The 18,721-nt window shown below is 34.9% G+C and overlaps 2 protein-coding genes across 2 annotated transcripts in view; one reads left to right on the forward strand and one right to left on the reverse strand.

Annotated features, from left to right (window-relative positions):
- Nucleotides 1-18,721, reverse strand: part of LOC128231940 (potassium voltage-gated channel protein Shaker-like) — a 61,549-nt gene that overhangs the window by 38,763 nt on the left and 4,065 nt on the right. The window lies entirely within an intron of this gene.
- LOC128231941 (U1 small nuclear ribonucleoprotein 70 kDa-like) overlaps nucleotides 1-18,721 on the forward strand; it is a 68,309-nt gene that overhangs the window by 20,792 nt on the left and 28,796 nt on the right. The window contains exon 5 of the mRNA XM_052945205.1: nucleotides 17,257-17,319. Within this exon, the coding sequence (XP_052801165.1) occupies nucleotides 17,257-17,319 (63 nt within the window). The remainder of the gene's footprint in view (nucleotides 1-17,256; nucleotides 17,320-18,721) is intronic.

Genomic DNA, 18,721 nt, shown 5'->3' on the forward strand with positions numbered 1-18,721 from the left:
CCACCCACCTCAGAACACAGAGTTGCCATCCATAATGCTCACCCCACCCACCTCAGAACCCATAGAGTTGCCATCCCTAATGCTCACCCCGCCCACCTCACAATACGTAGACTTACCATCCAAAATGCTAGATAAGTGATATTGACGCTACAACACAAGAGCTTCAGAAGCGTTGTTTTTGAAAGTCAATAAATTTTGATTATTTCAATTGACGAAAACTAATCTCATTTTCTTCAAAAAATGGGAAAGACTACGAGCCAAACCCAACCAATCCTTATTTTTAAGTAGCTAGACATTTGGGACACCTAGTATGCTCACCATTCATCATTATAGTTAACACAACACTATATTATTTGGACAACATTGTCTCTATGAGTCTCCAAATAGCCATTAGTGCAAATCCAAAGTGGTGCGCTGTGGCTGTATATAAATTAATGAGGGTATTATCTGTTGTTTAAGATTAGTATGTTGTTTCTAGACAGAAATTGCATATTGCTAAGAATAATTTTAATACCCCGGCATCTGTGCCAAATGGTTTTCTGTAGGACAAGAACTTGGTTGTTTTAGAGCTTTTTCATTGAAAATTGGGAGGAGGCCATGGCACTGTGCAATGGCCTTTTCATTTTGGGATATTTTAATGTGCAATTGCTTCAAATAGGAAACATTTAACTCATAAAGACTTCAAGCTCATTGCTTGTAAATAACAGAAGATTGGCATATGATACACAACTATTACCTCAGCCCAAACAATAATGGATTCCATGAATATTATTTTGAAGCTGAATTTCGGCCTCTGCTGAAAAAAGGTGAAAACGCCCTGTGTCCTATAATAATTTCTTCCCAAAGCTCATAATGAAACTTCATATTCAGAAAGTTGCCAGTCAAGTAATAATATTTTAATGAGCAGTTACACTTCCCTTCAAGGTGAGGGGAAAAGGTGATTGAAAATGATGCAAGAGGGAAGGAAATATATTACCATCTGTTTTATGTTTGAAAGAGATGTATTGACCTGGATATTGAATCTTTCCGATCACAGGAAACTGCCAGAATGTGAATGTGTACTTTATGGTGTACAGAAAATTGGCTGTTGGAGGAAAATTACAGGGTTCCTAACTGCAGGAAATTGACAGTTTGTCTTTTCTGCTGCAGCTTGTGTTGTATATATGTTTAAAACGGTTACCATTGTTATGCAGCTTTGATCGTTTATCCTGTTGCTTACGTAATGGTGGACGGAATAAAAATTAGAAACTGAATGGCTAAATATACAAAATCACTACTGCCTATTTATAATAATTGCTTTTATGACCCCTTGGTTATTTGTGTGGTCCTCACTAGCAGATTTAGCACACACATACACCCTTTGCGGCCCACCTCCCCTCCCAACCTCCAATGCCAAAAAAACTGGATCGCCCCGTTGTTGCCCATTTTTTGAGTCAAAATAGCATTTCAAGATAAATTCTCAGAGTCAATCTTTAAAATGAAAAGGCCTTATTAGGAGACCAGAAAGGCACATTAATTATGGTTAATAAAATAATTAGAGATTGAATGAAGAAATTTTAACTTCATTATTTGAAAACTTAATGTGTCATATTAAAGTAATTGCGTGTTTTATTCGGAAGACAGACATTTAAATATTTAGGTTTTACAGAAGCATTTAATGTTTCCAGAAAGATTTAATGTTCCTGTTGAAAAGGATTCAACAATTTACGACTGGTTTTATCTAAAGTCTGTGGAACTATTTTTTTTGCAGGGCCATCATTTAGTGATTTCAAATTATAGTGTCTCTTGTTGAAAAGAGTTTTGATTACTTGTAAAATTGCTGTTTTCACAGAAATATAATGCCTTGTATGACTGTAAATGTCTTTATGAAATTACATTGAATTTTAATGATTCCCAAGCTCCGAGTCGATATACAAAATTATCTTAAATTTGATGAAATTTGTTAAATGTGTAATTCTTAACAAGATTATTATTCAACCACTATATTTTATTGAGGTTTAGTACCAATTTAAGAAATATTACCCACTTCATGTCCATCTTGTCAGCTGCAAGTTATAATGCATTGATTTTGTCCTCGAATGAGGAAAGGCTTAGTTTAAATCCTTGTCTGGCATATAAGTAATATAGTAATAATGTTATTTTTGACCCTCCAAACAGTTGGGATGTCTGTAGGCCATGGAGTTATGTCTGTAGATCATGGGCAGCCGTAGTTTGAACATAACAAGGAAACCCACTTAATAACACCAAATCATGACTAAATGGGACGTTGGTGTGGTTATGTGCAATGAAATCAGAATTTGCCCGGCGTTCCCATTGACAGAGACATGAGCGTCAACACTTAGTTTTGTTATTGGTCATTATTCTCTAGCAAGACCATGCTAGTTACACACTTAGGTTTGCATTTACATATACATATGCATTTTTTAATAATGCTGTATAAAACGATTGAGTTTCATATTATTTAATCCTGGAAAATACCGAGATAATTACTTTGTGAGGTGATTGAAATCTGCAAGTCCTCTTTCATTGTTCCATAGCTTGAACTCATTGCCCTGCCTCACGTTTCAAAGGGTTTTGTTTCATATTGATCACAGTAGAATTAGATGGCCGTATATCATTTCAGGATGAGAATTGATGTTGATTCTAGTTTTTCAAATTCAAGACCTGAACTTATCAATCATCAGCTTGATCAAGTACATTCCAATGGAAGAATAAAATTGATAAGTACAAAATATGAATCCTGGTCAAAGGATTTCAACAATTGTTTGGTTCCGTCTGCTTTTGCTTTGTATTAAAGGGACCCGCTTATGTTTTTGGACCAAAAATTAGTTTTCCCGGTAATGCATCTGAAAACACTTATTTTATCAGTATTTTACTATTAGATATTGAAATTGCAGAAAAAAATACAATTCAAAGTTTAAAGAAGTGTTTGTGGGATGCGAACCCATGCTGGTAAAGTCAAGAAAGATTTAGAAAGCTGACACCTTTAACCACTAGGCTACCAGGACTTATACAAAAGTGATGGATATTTGGACCTTTTAACAATACATTGGTAATATCAGGTAATAGTGTCAAACAACTTATCACACAACAGCAAATCACTCATAGCCGTTATTTTTGACACTTCAAATGACTTCCCACATTTCTTCATACAAAGAAAAATGCATTTGACAAAAACATGAGCGAATCCCTTTAAACCCCTCCATTTTTTGTTTGCATTTGACAGCTCATGTCCAGAATGGACTTTTCAATCTTTCAAGTCCTCTTAATCTTGGAAAAATATCAATTTATCAAAATATAGCATTTTTGTAGATGTTGATGAGATATAATGAAAACTCATTTAAATGAAGTATGGGCTGGCAAGTGAGGTTATTCAGGTTAAATATGGCTTAGAATTCAATAAGAAACTGAATTTTACAATTCTCCTTGGGCATGTTTGGGTAAAACTTGCAAAGCATTTAGAACTTCCAGGAATAACCTCGTTTTGGGTGTTAACTGCAAACTGAGTGTTTCAATACAAATAATTGTTAAATGAGTGTAAGCAGCATTATATTATAGGTTTAAGATAGAGATAATAGACCTATTGAAAAGGGGCCCAGTGAAAAATATGCGCAGCTCAACTAAAATCACAATTTCATAAAGTAGTTCCACATTTCTGGTGTCAAAAATACAGTGGGATCTACAGGGACGTTTAAACTTGGCAGGAAAATAAATGATGGGCGCTAAAATCAAACCACATCAGACCAGCAAAAAGACGCACAATGGCCCCTAGACAAAATTGCATAAATACTGAAATATAGATATCAATAATTATGTTCAGGCGACCTATGCGTGTCTGTAAAAAAAGTTGACTGGTGATGAATATGAACATACCGTGACACTGTTACTGTAGGAAATCATGTTGTCCTTGGTTGGATGAACTTGGAACATTGAAAACAAGGGATCACTTTGGCTGCCTAATGTCAAAATATAAGTTCCTTAAACTAATACGAATATATGTATGACACTATATTCCAAATGTTAGACACTTGATCCGAATTTTGTCTTCAATAAATTTATTTTCAAGTCAATGATAGTGTTACAATACACTTGCAAAATAATATTCCACTGGTACTTACTAATAATCACAGTTTTCGTACCAGATGTGTATAATATATGAAGTCTAGTTTTTGTTTGAAACAATCTGTTTTGTATTCAATATGTATTATTTGAGACAATACGAACATCACCAAGAGTTGACATTGATTTACACCATTTCAACATTTATTTTCCGTGTTCCTCAACATTATGTCGTCTCTCTGGGACCAGTCACAAAATTGCATAAAATTCCTTTTGCAGGCGACAACATAAAATCCAAATGTATCTTTCAGCAGTGGAATTGCACTGTTAGCATCCTTTCCGGGAATTTTTATTCACCACGATGCATAGCTATTGTACGACATTGATTTTGATCAGATCCAGCATTTTCAATCAGCCATATGACGTAGTGAACTCCTGGTCCATGCAGCAAAAACTCCCTTTTTTAAATTGATCACTGAGTTTTAATAATGATGTTTTATTATATGGTCATCACTGAGTCTTGTGATGTCCTACCAGTCAGGTCAGGCTCCATATATGAATAAGCATCAGGAAGATCAATCGTTCTCATGTCACCCTGCGAGACAAGTTTAAAGAACTAAAATTCAGTTCTAGAACTCATTTGTACCATGAACAGTAACTTAAATGTTTACTGTTCGAGAACTAACATCCCAGTTTTAGACCCTGTGATCAAGAACTTTAAATGTTTCCTGAAGCAGGCAGCTGGCAACAGCTTTATAATCCCATTTAATTAAAACAATGATGTTTTATAATGATCATTCAAGTCCTAAGATATAGTTTCTGGTCAGGTTCCAAGCAATAGCTTTATAATCCTACTGAGTTAAAACAATGTTGTTTTGTAATGGTCATCATCACCAGGTCTGCAAGACCTTACAGCTTTGGACATGCATTGGTTTTCAGTTTAAGCCAGATGTGGTTCTTTGCTCTGAAGACTATCAGATGCCCGTTGCCCAGGGTGTGCTTAAACACATGGGTCACCGATCTACAAGATCTTATGTCTAATATAAGACTGGTAATTGACCATAATGTGAAAATTACAATTCTCTGATCTTCTCCTCTTTGGTCTTTTATCAGATTATGTTAGAATGATCTATGCAGTTACTGCAGTCCAAGAGTCTGATTTCATGTGACCTTATGATGCATTTCTGGGAGCATTTTGTCAGCGTCTGTAGACATATTTTTCATAATGGTTTTCTCATTTTGTCCATTTATTTTGATAAGCATATCATTGTCATAAAAGTAACTGCAACATTTCTGGTTTCTTTATGCTTTCTTGGAGACAAAATATCATGTTTTACATGACTTCTTTATTTGTAAGTCTGAGAGAATTCCTACATTGTGTCAGAGACTTCCTTTAGTTTATGCAAAGACTTTGATGATGATGGTGATAATTCCACATTGTGTCCCTTTTCAACTTCCGTACTAGCAATTTTTTGTTCATGAACAATTCACATAGTGATGTTTTCTGACCACTGTGAATTTTAGCCAATTTTCAATGATGATATTTCCACACAGCCTCCTTTCTGTCTCTTGTAAAAATCTGTTTGGACGCTCCCTTTCTATCCAATGAAATCCAGTCTGTTTATTTTTGTCAACCTGAGAACGTGCAAGTGCCTATCATTTGTGTGTAATCAACTCACTATAGTGGTTGACGTGTCACGTATTGCTGGCTGGCACGGAGAGTGACATGAAACGAGTTTCTAGATAGCGCTAATTGCATGTCCTCTAATTGTAATTGTTCTTTTTCTTATTCCAATTTGTTCGTCAAGTATTTATACCAATATCTGTATTCCAGAGAATTTCCACGTTGATGATAAAATTATGTCACAATACCAGCAGTCCACTCCACTTTAATTCCACTCCTATCGACAATCCATATTTGCGTTATTGACATCCACCCACATCAAAAGCATATTTTTGCTTTACGATAATTCCTTGTTTTGATACTATCATTGTTTGTCAAGTTTACATTGACTGGTCAAAGCTGTATTTCTAGGCTTCTGTTTCAGTTTTTATTTGATTTTCAGAAGAGTTTTATTATTATTCATACAATGTTGGCATCAAGCACTGTGCCGACCGGTGTCTGTTTATATATACATATAAATATTAAACAATTTTTGTTTAAAATCCAGCCAGCTTTTCTGGGAGAAACATTCTCATAATATTTATAGCCAGCGACCTCTGTTACGATAATCCCTCAAGATAGAAAGAGAAACGATTTCCTCATAATGGACTTGACATCGATATTAGACCTTTGGGTAAGTGTCCACACACAAATGACAGAAGGCTTAACTCCGTCTTAAGCTGTGTCTTAAAGATGCCTGCTGTTCCAAAGAGTTGCTCCAAGATGCAGTGTGCCTGTTATTATCGGGGCTTAAGTTGCAACGTCTTCAAGGTCCCTGTGGTTTTTACGTGTAGATTGCCAGTTATTATGGTCAGGACAATTAGCATTGGCCTTGATATCGCTCTAAGAGCAGGGGACATCTGTTGCCCAGGTAGATCGTTAAAACCCAGTCTTCAATAGTTATTCTAATGTCATTTTAACCCTTTGCATGCTGGGTAAATTGTCGTCTGCTCAAAAATGTCGTCTGGTTTATTCTAAATTTCTTTCAATTTACTTAAAACTTTGGGGATATATTGACTGAGTGGCAAACAGCTTGGAACCAGACCAGACACCGAGTAACTCGGCGCCTGGTCTGGTTCCAAGCTGTTTGCAAAGCCTTTAAAATCGCCATCAGCAGCCTTAGGGTAAATCAATCCTAGCAATACTTAAATGGCTTGTCGCTACCTCGTTGTATTTCATGAACTGCACTTGTTGCAATGAGACGTAGCATAATCTTGTGTCATCGGTGAAATGAATTTCGATATTTGTACTCAATTATTCATGATGTCTCGTAATCCTTTCACTGTCATCAGTCTTGGATGGTTCCTAAATTGCCAAATGGTTTTATGAAATTGTGAGACTTGCTGAGAAAAAAGCCATATTCAATTTGGTTTACCATGTACTTTAATTGAAGTCAAGTGGTTCTCTAGGGGGACAATGCTGAAAATATTTACTCGTGGCTTTCTAAATAGTATTTCTAATATGATTTTATGTAAATGAATACATTTTTGAGTAGTAGTTGTAGTGAAAGCAAAAAAGTAGTAAATTCCTGTAAATTGAATGAGTGCAAGAGGGTTTTAATTCAATATTGGAATAGAAGGTGTTAAAGTCCTGCACTAAGTCCCCTGCCTCTATAAATGGAACTATTTTCAGTATGATGGCTTGGTCTGTTATTTATGTAAACACCTTGGATTCCTTCCAAGCGTTTTCTGATTCCTTGAACTAATATTTATGCAAGTTCGAACAATGCATTGAATGGGTAATCCAACATAGACTGCGTACAACTTGACCCATGTATATATCCAGCTGTGAACGCATGTTTGCGTAAATGTTAACCTATAAAACTGCAATTTGATAATTTGTATTTAAGCATTCATTGCAAGTTATGAATGCCTTTTACCAACAAAATTGTCACACACGAGACATTTTTTTTTTTTGGCGATTAAGAGATCAACCCCCCTGATAATGTGACTTTAAGTAAGGTGACAGTTTTTTTTGCAATATATTGTTATAGACTGGTGCAGTGTGACTTAAGTTAGGTGCAGTTTTGTTGCAATATATTGTTAAAGACTGGTGCAGTGTGACTTATAGTAAGGTGTCAGTTTGGTTGCAATATATTGTTATAGACTGGTGCAGTGTGACTTATAGTTAGGTGTCAGTTTTGTTGCAATATATTGTTATAGACTGGTGCAATGTGACTTATAGTTAGATGTCAGTTTGGTTGCAATATATTGTTATAGACTGGTGCAATGTGACTTATAGTTAGATGTCAGTTTGGTTGCAATATATTGTTATAGACTGGTGCAGTGTGACTTATAGTTAGGTGTCAGTTTGGTTGCAATATATTGTTATAGACTGGTGCAATGTGACTTATAGTTAGATGTCATTCTGGGTGCAGTATTTTGATACACTGGTGCAGTGTGACTTATAGTTAGGTGTCAGTTTTGTTGCAATATATTGTTATAGACTGGTGCAATGTGACTTATAGCTAGGTGTCAGTTTTGTTGCAATATATTGTTATAGACTGGTGCAGAATGACTTCTAGTTAGGTGTCAGTTTTGTTGCAAAATATTGTTATAGGCTGGTGCAGTGTGACACATAGTAATGTGAAAGTTTTGTTGCAATATATTGTTATAGACTGGTGCAGTGTGACTTATAGTTAGGTGACAGTTTTGTTGCATTATATTGTTATAGACTGGTGCCATGTCACTTACAGTAACGAGTCAGTCTGGGTGCAGTATTTTGATACACTGGTGCAGTGTCACTTATAGTTAGGTGAAAGTTTTGTTGCAATATATTGTTATAGACTTTAGGTGAAAGTTTTGTTGCAATATATTGTTATAGACTGGTGCAATGTGACTTATAGTTTGATGTCATTCTGGGTGCAGTATTTTGATAGACTGGTGCCGTGTCACTTACAGTAAGGAGTCAGTCTGGGTGCAGTATTTTGATAGACTGGTGCAGTGTCACTTATAGTTCAGTGTCAGACTTGGAGTTGTTAAACAATAGGCTGGTGCAATGTGACCAGGAAGGTGAGCAAAGCCTTTCCAGTACCTAAGAACTTCCATATTATCGGGTTGTTATTGCTGGCATTAAGTATGAAAAATGAGATTATCAGGAGCCTGGAATAGAAGACAGGATCAATTTGTATCCCTGTAAGGACCTGATATATGATATCAGCATGTAACAATTTAGTGAAGCCAGTGTCAGAAATAATGTCTCCGGCCATTATAGCTTTCTAGATTGAGGACCGAATTATGGGACTATTGCAGAGGGAACACAAGAAGTTGACCAGGGCTTGCTGGGTCACATATGTACATATAATACAGTCCTAATTTTACAGACAATAAACGTGAAAGTACTTGCCATAACTTATTAGTTGGTCTGTTTTTTCAAAAAAAAATGTTTCGGTATTGTCATTATATTCTAAGCCATGGGGTTGTTGATATTGTCGGGGAAAAACTTGAACATTGACCATGAAAATATATTTTTTTTTTCAAGATATTTCAATAAACCTTGACACACTATTTGCTAGAGATAATTAAAACGCTTGTAAAGCAAGGCTCATAACTCATGCCTTAATAAATGTAGAGTTATGGCCCTTTTTTGAAAAGAACAGAGCGTTGATGATAAAAGTTGCTCATGTTTTGATAAAGCTGAGTACCAATCCAGGAGAGCAATCTTTTGGAGCGCAAATTATCTGATAAGTATGAAGATATCATTTTTTGTTCAGTTGACACTAATAATATGTTCCTTGATATTAATGGTAAGCTAATATAGTGCAACAATGTCACTATGTCTTGTGCACTGGCTGAACCCAGAAGTTATATTCCAAGAACTGGGGTGTAAAAATGGGCCGGGAGCCGGTAACTTTAGCATTTTCACCCGCCTAATTTCCTAAATAAAATCTGTTAATTTCTGTCATGTTTTAATCAGGGATGTGATTGACCCCCCCCCCCCCCCCCCCCCCCCCCCCCCCTGCAAGAAACACAAGTTATATGTTATCAGGTCTTGAAAGAGGCCATGTTGATATTTATGGCCATTGAAATTACCAATGGTTTGAATATTGCAAAAAGCTGAACAAGTAGAATTTTCCATCTTAAGTGCATCTTGGGCTCAACTCCCATACAGAGTGAGACAATTACATTATGAGAAATTCCATATTTCATATTGCTGAACAAAATTGAAGAGAAAAGAATCAAATTAAACTGTTCGATCATTTTGTGTTTCAAACAGTTTATATGGGACTAAGTCTGTCATAATTTAATAATATTGGAATTGTTGCTCTGTTCAGTAAGATATTAACAGACACATGGGAAATCTATTGGCACTCTTTCCAGATATTGAAACAGTAGGGGTAAAATTGAATTTAATTCAAACTTTTCTGGGGATAGGTGCAGAGTTGATTACACTAGGCTATACAGTCACATTCTTGTCACAGAACAAAATTAATAATTTGATGCAGACTTTTCTGAGGATATAAAGCTTGTGCAAAGTTGATTACATTTAATTCATGTGGCGGAAAATATCATTATATTCATTCTTTTCTGAGGATAGGTGCACTGTTGATTACACATTAACAACCCATTTATAACAGTACAAAAACAAATAATTTTATTCAAATTCTTGGGATTGGTGCAACATTGTCGATCATTAACCATATAATCATGACCTTTTTTTAATTGTGCAGAAAGACATGATGTTGTATTATAAGAGCCTAACAGGTAGATTTGTGGTAGGTTGTTAATTGACTTAAAGAATGTCTGGAAACCCTCGGAACTGCATGTTATTGCCTGTACGTCATACTGGACTTTTTATTATGCTTGTCTGCAAAGACTGAATAAGACTGAGACCTACTGGCACTGAATTGGCACACATTTTCGCAAGATGGTTTATGCTTTTTTGGTTTGGTGGAAAAAATCGCAACGAAAACAAAACAAAATGAAAAAAGAGTATGAAATTACTATATGATTATTTGAAAAAGTATAATATCACTAGATAATTATTTGAGAAAGAAGACTGCCAGATTCCAATTTAAATTACACATTTCGTTGAAATAAATATTTATTTCAACATAACTTATTCAAATTTAAGACACTATACAAAGTTTGAGTACAATCAAATAAAGGATTAATGAACTACGGCAATAATACATGAAAGAAGGCAAGTGATATATGCACAAAACAAAATTATCACAATCGATCAACAGACTAGAGAAGGAAGTTAATTGAAGCACTTATACTAACAGTCTTGCTATCTTAATGGGATTTGATGTTTTAGGGGGTGTTCATCAAGTGAAACAATGGAATAATAAGCTGAAGATTAATAGTTTGAATATTTCAGGGAAATACTGAAAATTCAGCAGCACTATTTGTGTTCATGGTTTTATCATTCCGAGTCTTATGTTTCTTGGATTATGACATATATATTGACGTAAATGCCTGCATGGCACTGTTGAGATTTATTAATTCCAGAAAATAATCTCCCCCCATTGCAATCCTAAAGGACTATATACATCATTAAAACACCTGAAGACTATTTTACATTAATGTATACATCATACTGGCTTCCTTTTTTTCCCTGTGAATGAATCATCCCAGGACATATTATTATTTAGGTTTTTCCGAGGCACCCCCAGAACAGCTATACATTTGCTTTATTTCCTGTTTTTGTCCTGCTCATCCTATGCGTTCCCAAGCTGGAAGTTATTGTTTGAGACATAACTGAAGTGACTGATTGGAATATGACATGTATTTTTATTGCCATTCTTTGATGTAATTAAAATGTTTTGTGCTTAATTCCCTTGTGCTCGTGGGTATAGATCTGAGTAGCGTTTTTTTTTTCCCCTGTTTTTTTTTCCCTAGTACTCTATATTGATAGCATGTTGTGTGAGCTTTAATTACTGAATGATCGATGGACTAGGCAGTTTCCAGCATTGAGTTGTACTGTTGCTAAACACCTCGTGCCAAGTTCTGCACGTCAAAGACACCATAATAGTTTGGTCTTGATCCGAACAACATTGATTGAGACATACACAATTTAGTCTGAATGATAGTATACTTTCTAAACACTTTGTTTGTATATATCTTGGCACTTTTTTGCAGTTTTTCAAGTGGATACATTTGGCACAATTTTTCGAGGAAAGTTTCTGTAGATATTTGAAGATCTATATATATAAAGACAAAAATATGTTGGTTTTTCAAATCTCTTTCCAAAGTCTTATTGGCAATAGGCATAATTTGCTTTTGGTTCATGTCCAGGATTTGTCTCCCAATTTTTCACGCCCAATCTCACAGATGTTAGAGCCCCTGACTATGGGACACAAAAACATAAGAGAGACGTAGGACACAGTCCAATATTCCAAACCAGCTTTGCACCAGACAAATTATGAAATATATGATTATTTTAACTTTTTTTTAGAAATTTTCCAATAACTTGTGTGATATTAACATATTGTGTACTTTTGCTGTCACAAATGTACTCAAGAGGTCATGCACTCGTCGTTGAATGTTCTTTACAATATTGGCTCGTTGTTGTTGTTTTCAGATTTTCCACCACTCCTCACTAAAGAAGGCTAATGTCATTAGCGTTTAACCCTTGTTTATTTTCCCATAATCTTTTTGTGGCTGCATAAACCCAAAATCTCCCTTCAGGTCTGCAAGTTGTCGTTATTTTATGGCGGCGGGGCGATTTTGTAAGCTGAGAGTTGCTTTATTACTCTTGTTTATTTCCATAAACAGATACAAAGGGTAATGACTATATTCCAAGTAACTTGTTATCTTGCCCACAATAAGCCAGTGCTTCATGAAATAAAGGTTACATTGATCAACTGTTGATTATTTATTTGGGTAGCTTTTTTGTGTAGATACAACTGTTATTAAAGCTTGTCTTTTATTCAAAAGGGGTATTGTGATTGCCTTGGCACCAGGCTGTGTCATTGTTGGCATTCAAAATCTTAAACCTTTGCCATTACTCAGAAAACTTCTAAGATATTCAAATGAAACTTGGTACACATGTTAAGTGGCACTCCATTCACAGCCAAAAATACAGACAGACAAAGGTTTTACAATATAGCACAATACCACATACACAATATGTAGAAATTCAAATAATTTGTGTAATTGATATTTATTTTTTTTATGAATTTTAAAGGACTGTGGCCATGGAAGATTTAAATTGCACGATTATCTCATAAAAAATATTTCCAGGGTGTATAACTGATTCAGATGAGGTAATTTGAAATGATGCATGTGCATGTCAAACAAAGTTAAAAAGATGCATTATTTTGATGTATACATGGCGTTTCTCATTAAATCTGGCCGTTAAATACTTTTAAAATGTTAGTTAAGGTATTCATGTAAAACTATGCTAGGATAATCAATATTGAATGAGAGGATAATCCACTTTGGCAAACTGTTGGATTCGTTCTTAAGTTTTCTCTAAGAGAAATAAATCATTGGCACTCAAAGAAAATAATGAGGCAATACATGCGTTGGTTGTAATATACAAGTCTTTTAACCCTTAGGCTGCTGATGGCGATTTTAAAGGCTTTGCAAACAGCTTGGAACCAGACCAGGCACCGAGTAACTCGGAGCCTGGTCAGGTTCCAAGCTGTTTGCCACTCAGTCAATATATCCCCAAAGTTTTAAGTAAATTGAAAGAAATTTAGAATAAAGCACGACGACATTTTTGAGCAGACGACAATTTACCCAGCATGCAAAGGGTTAAGTACTCTGAAACTATTTATTACGATGGATGTATTTTCTTTTTTAAAATGACTGTTTTACCATTGAATATGTGTTCATGTTCTTTCTTATTGCTTAAGGGACCATAAACATGTGTTTCTAGATGAACCCCGAACACTATAGTAACTATTATTTTTACATGTGAATGTTATACAATAATAATTTGACACAGTAGGTATGAATAAACTTAGTACTGGACAGATACGCAAATAAAGGCCTTATTTCAACATTTTTATTAAAGTCAATAAAGTTTAGGACGGCGGAAAAACAAGGGGGCAGGCAGGGATGGAAATCAAGCAATTAATTTATAGTCACCTTAGATTTTTTTTTTTGTGCTGCATTCTACGCATGATGTATGAGAAATGCTGCTGTACATTACATAGTACCAGCTCGGAATAGATCTGGAATTATTCATGGCATATCTTGACTTTTGTAATAAATTGTTATGCTTTAAATAGCTTGACAAGTCTTTTTCTGATTTAGATGAACATAATAAAGCTTTCAAGGGTGGCTAGTTGCATTGGCGAGTTCATTTGTTTATATTCAGGAATAGAATGGTAAATAACTAGATGAAAGAGGCCTCTTGGAAGCTTTTCATTACCAGTTCAGGGCTTTTTCTATAGTACCTATTCCCAAAGCAATTAAAATATAAGATATTTTTCACAATCTTCAGAAAAAAATCCCAGTCCAATATTTTTTCTTTTTTTCTTTTTACCTGTACTGGTTCATCACCCTAATAAATTATGTAATGTGAAGTTTTTTTGATAATTGAACTTGGAAATAATTGATTTTCATCACATTCAGAGATCAGTATGAAGTATTAACTGTCATGATTTATTGCAACAGATATTTACACCCCAAGGATTGATATTTTTTGGTCTTTTAAGGGGAAAATAAACTTATAATAAATCATTTCCTAAACCGCAGGAGACTAGACAGCTTTTTCTTTTAACAGTAAAATTTCCCAATTTCGGCATTTTCACGAAGCAAAATTTCCCAAAATGTCTAGGGTCTTTTTCCCAAATAGGCAGAAATAGCCCTGTCAAACTATTGGAATGTAACATCATTTCGGAAAAATCGCAAGAGTGCATTGAAATGCTTGCAAAATAAACTTAGACAATTTTATGTTACTTAAAAGTGTGTCTTAATGTGAATTAAAGAACCTGTAGCATGTATAGGCTTAGCGTGATGTACCTTTAACTTTATATTGAAACAAGAATTAAATATGTTCTGAATTGATTTCAGGTTTTTATTACAGAAAAAGTTATCTCAGTTGCCATGGAAACCTTAACATATATGATATCTAATTGTTTTTTTCAGGATGGCCTTAAGTCTTTATTTTAATATAAAATGATGTACAATACTGATAAAAGGTGAATTAAATAGTGGAGCGTTACATTGTTATTATATAAATCGTAGTGTTTGCGAACATACTGCAATGAAAATGCCCATAAAAAAGTCACAGAATTCTAGCTGACTTTAAGCTTGTATTCTTCATTCAAATTCATTTAAAATTGTAAGCCTTGATATCTTTGTTGGTTTATACTGATAAACATTAGTCAATTTCCAGCTTTTGCTGTTTGGTTTCCCACTTACAATGTAAGCGCTGCATTACAGCAGTGAAATGAAACGAAACAGTTTGCTTTTGTTTTGTAAGCGCTCGCCCTGCTGAGTGCATGGCTGTACTGGCGCCCTTTTTAAGCCATAAGATGTTACCCCTTATGGAAACCAAACCCACAACACTTACGGAGTCACAAGGCAGACACCCATACCTTTACAACTAGGCATCACCCTCAGGAGTCATGAATTTGTAGCTTGTCCTGTCACTTGCTAAATAATTTGTATCTAGAAAAAATTGCCCCCCTTGGTAATGGAAAGGAATTGGACAAGCTGATGTTGGTCGTATTCTGCTTTAATAGAAACAGATTTGTTATTGAACAGAGAGCCTGGTTTCTTTCAAGAAAATGTTGTTTGGATTAACTTTGAAGAATAATGGTAAAAAAACTTTTATCAGCGGTATTGAATGGAAAGATTTAAGTATTGCTCCCCTGTTAGCATTTTTAGGGTTAAAGTCAAGTTCTAATAATATTTATAAAACTTGGCTGCAATAAGAATGAATGTTCTGCACAATTTCAAATGTTAAGCCTGCGTGATCCGATGATATTTAGTTGTTTGGTTTCGCAATCAGCATGGAATGTTACACGATTTCTTTGAAATACATTTTTTTTTATGTCAATTTTCTGACATTCATGAGTAGCCGGAGTTTTAAACCTGCCGCAAATGAATGTTTAAAGTAAATATCTGTTCAAGACATTTCTGTAGAGGTCCCTTGAATATTGATAATAGTGTTTTTGTTCTGGAATTTTATGCAAGATGAATAATCAACCCACTTGTCACGTTTTATTTCAACATCGCGACAAACATCTATTGGGTTTTCTTGCATGTCTTAAGGCGGTTTTGTTCTTAAGGCAATCAAGTGTCCTCCACATCATGCATCGATCTTGCAGCGCGCAGACATTCCTGTAAATTTGCATGACATTAATATGTATTTACCATAGACCTCCAGGAAGGACATGGCCATATTCAATAAAATCATAGATTTTACTTTAAGTTAAGAGCAAAATCTAATCAATATTACTAAATGAAATAACTGAATCCTGTCTCATGATATTTTTGTCCTGAGATATGCTGATTTTTTAAACATAATGCTTCGTTGCTGCTTACCAAAGCTGGCTGCGTTGGACCAAAGTAAAATTATTTTTCATTCGATTAAAAGCAATTCACCAGTGAATTCTTTCAGTAAAAGTTAACACTGACTTATTTTGTTTTTCCCCAGGGTCAGAAAATTGTTTCTGCATCACAATGAGTACTCGGGATACTTCATGTTGGTCGATATTATTAATAATTCTGTTTCTTTGTAACTAAAATGCTTCTGATGATCAAATGAGACCTTTTTTGCAAAATGTCAACATAAGATATATTAGTGCAATTGTTATTACTAATAAGCCGAAGTCCTGGATAAATAATCTGCGTTCTCTATAGTGAAACATTTACAGTACAGAATGCTAATCATAACTTAATAATATATCCCAGTAGATAGAGATCGTTTGATGGATTGCGATGTAAATGTCTATGTCACTTGCCAGAATACAATACCGGCAGCTGGCTTGATGGCCGGATATATAGAATATGAGCCATGATTATTTCCAGAATCTAGGTGCATCTGTACTGCCATTGTCATCGTCTTATAACCTTAATCTTGCTCTTCGGAGAGCTTTCCCACCTCCATGCTTAAATGAAGCTGGAGAAGATTCTATCAACGACTCCATTCTAGAACTCTTGTATACTGAATGGCTGATTGGTGGCTTGTTTTGTGACAGTTCCGTGTCCTTATGAATGTATTGTTTTGGTAATCTTATACATTTATGGCCCTCAAAGGAGTTGTAATCAAATTTGTATGGTTATATGAGGACATTTAATATGAAAGTGCTCTGTAGAGAGCTCTGAATTGAAACATATCCACATAAACAGAGGCTGACTTTTTACAATCATTGTATGTCAAAAGTTGTATTCTGTACCTTGATATCAGCATGCAAGTACTCTTAAGAAATATTGCGTGACATTGTTAACATGTTTCGCAGAATTAGTCTCAGATGGGGAATATTCTTTTTATTATTATATTATCATATAAAAAGATAATACTTGACTGAATTGTTGTTACCTATGATAATGATTATTGCCCGTAAACTTCATGCTTCATGCCAGCATGAGTTGTTGCCCTTTTGCCTTATATAGCCTTTTCTTTTTCAGAACTATGACACAAGCGAGTCCAAGATCAGAAGAGAGTTTGAGGTATACGGCCCTATCAGAAAAGTGAGTATTTTTAGATGTTTATAGTTGATACTAGTAATTTTATTTAGCATATGTGAATACAGCAATATCTGGTATGAATTTATTTGCTTGAGTCTGTTTCCTGGGTAGAAACCAGCACTGCATGGTGTCCATTTTGTGAGGTCAAGAAAAGAATTCCGCCTGATTGGACTTGAATCTACGACCACCTTAGACAAATGTGAACATCTTTTCCACTGCTTTAGCTGCTGAAAGAATGGTTATATACATAGTTATGATATCGATATTGGACTTATAATCATTGAAATTAGTACTTTTGAATTGCCCAATATTCTTTAACTACTAGTTCTGGCATCAATTGTTTTTTTAACATGCCCTGCTTTATAAAATTCAGAATTTGAGCAAGCCCAAAAGCATTTTACTATGCTGCGCAGAGCTAGGGGCTTGAAGTAATTCTGACCACTGCTGTTTGATGGAAACGGTCTATTATATGAGGGAGTGTGTTTTCATGTTGTGGCTTGGTGACCACAAACCAAACCCACTTGAGCCAAGGCCGAGAATCAAACCAGGATGCCTTGGGCTAAGCTAGTGCGCTAACCACTGCGCTAACCTAACGACTAAAAATATGTTTGGCTGATATGAAACTTAGATGAAAGCTGATTGGGTTATTTAATGCACGCTATATACATAACACTATAGCAGCTAAATTCTTGAATTGTTCTACTTTTTCTGCTCAATACATAAAAAGTTATTTGCCCTTCTTGAAAAAGCATTTTGTACTTCTAAGTGTTTGAACTAAGAACTCTCACAGTTTTATAATGATCTCCACTGTGAACATAATTAACTCTTATTGGAATGTAGATCAAAATGTACGATTATAATGGGGCAGAGTTTGATTAAAGTTCAAATACCTGTTGCAGATAATTGTGATAAAACAATGGTGTAATTTTCTAACCTGAAATGTCAGTGGTGATGTCATTCAGACTAATAGCCTTTAATGTTCACTGGAAATTGTCACATCATTTGCTCATAATTTTCAATAATTGTATATAAGTGTGTTGGTGTTTTAGTTGTTTCTCGTAATGACCTTTCCCTACATTTTGCCATAAAGAACAGTGGTTGTATCATGTTTAGCCAGACAAGATATGGAACAAATTCATACTTGAACTTCATGTTGTTTCCTCTGTATGCATCTGTCCAGAAAATGTATGCAGAAAATGTATCCCAAATGTCTGTGACAGTTTTCTATTTTAAGCAATGTCTTATAAGAGACTTAGAGTGTACTAAATTCCTTCATATTTAACACTGCTGTGGGGGAGATTTTCAGAAAGTCCAAGACAATGAAGAAGTTATTATGAGACAAAGTGTTCATGTCAAACAGTGCAGAACCATAAAACTTGCATGGCTGCATTGGGATATATATATA

The sequence above is a fragment of the Mya arenaria genome, chromosome 4 (assembly GCF_026914265.1).
Source record: "Mya arenaria isolate MELC-2E11 chromosome 4, ASM2691426v1".
In the NCBI taxonomy this organism is placed as follows: domain Eukaryota; kingdom Metazoa; phylum Mollusca; class Bivalvia; order Myida; family Myidae; genus Mya; species Mya arenaria.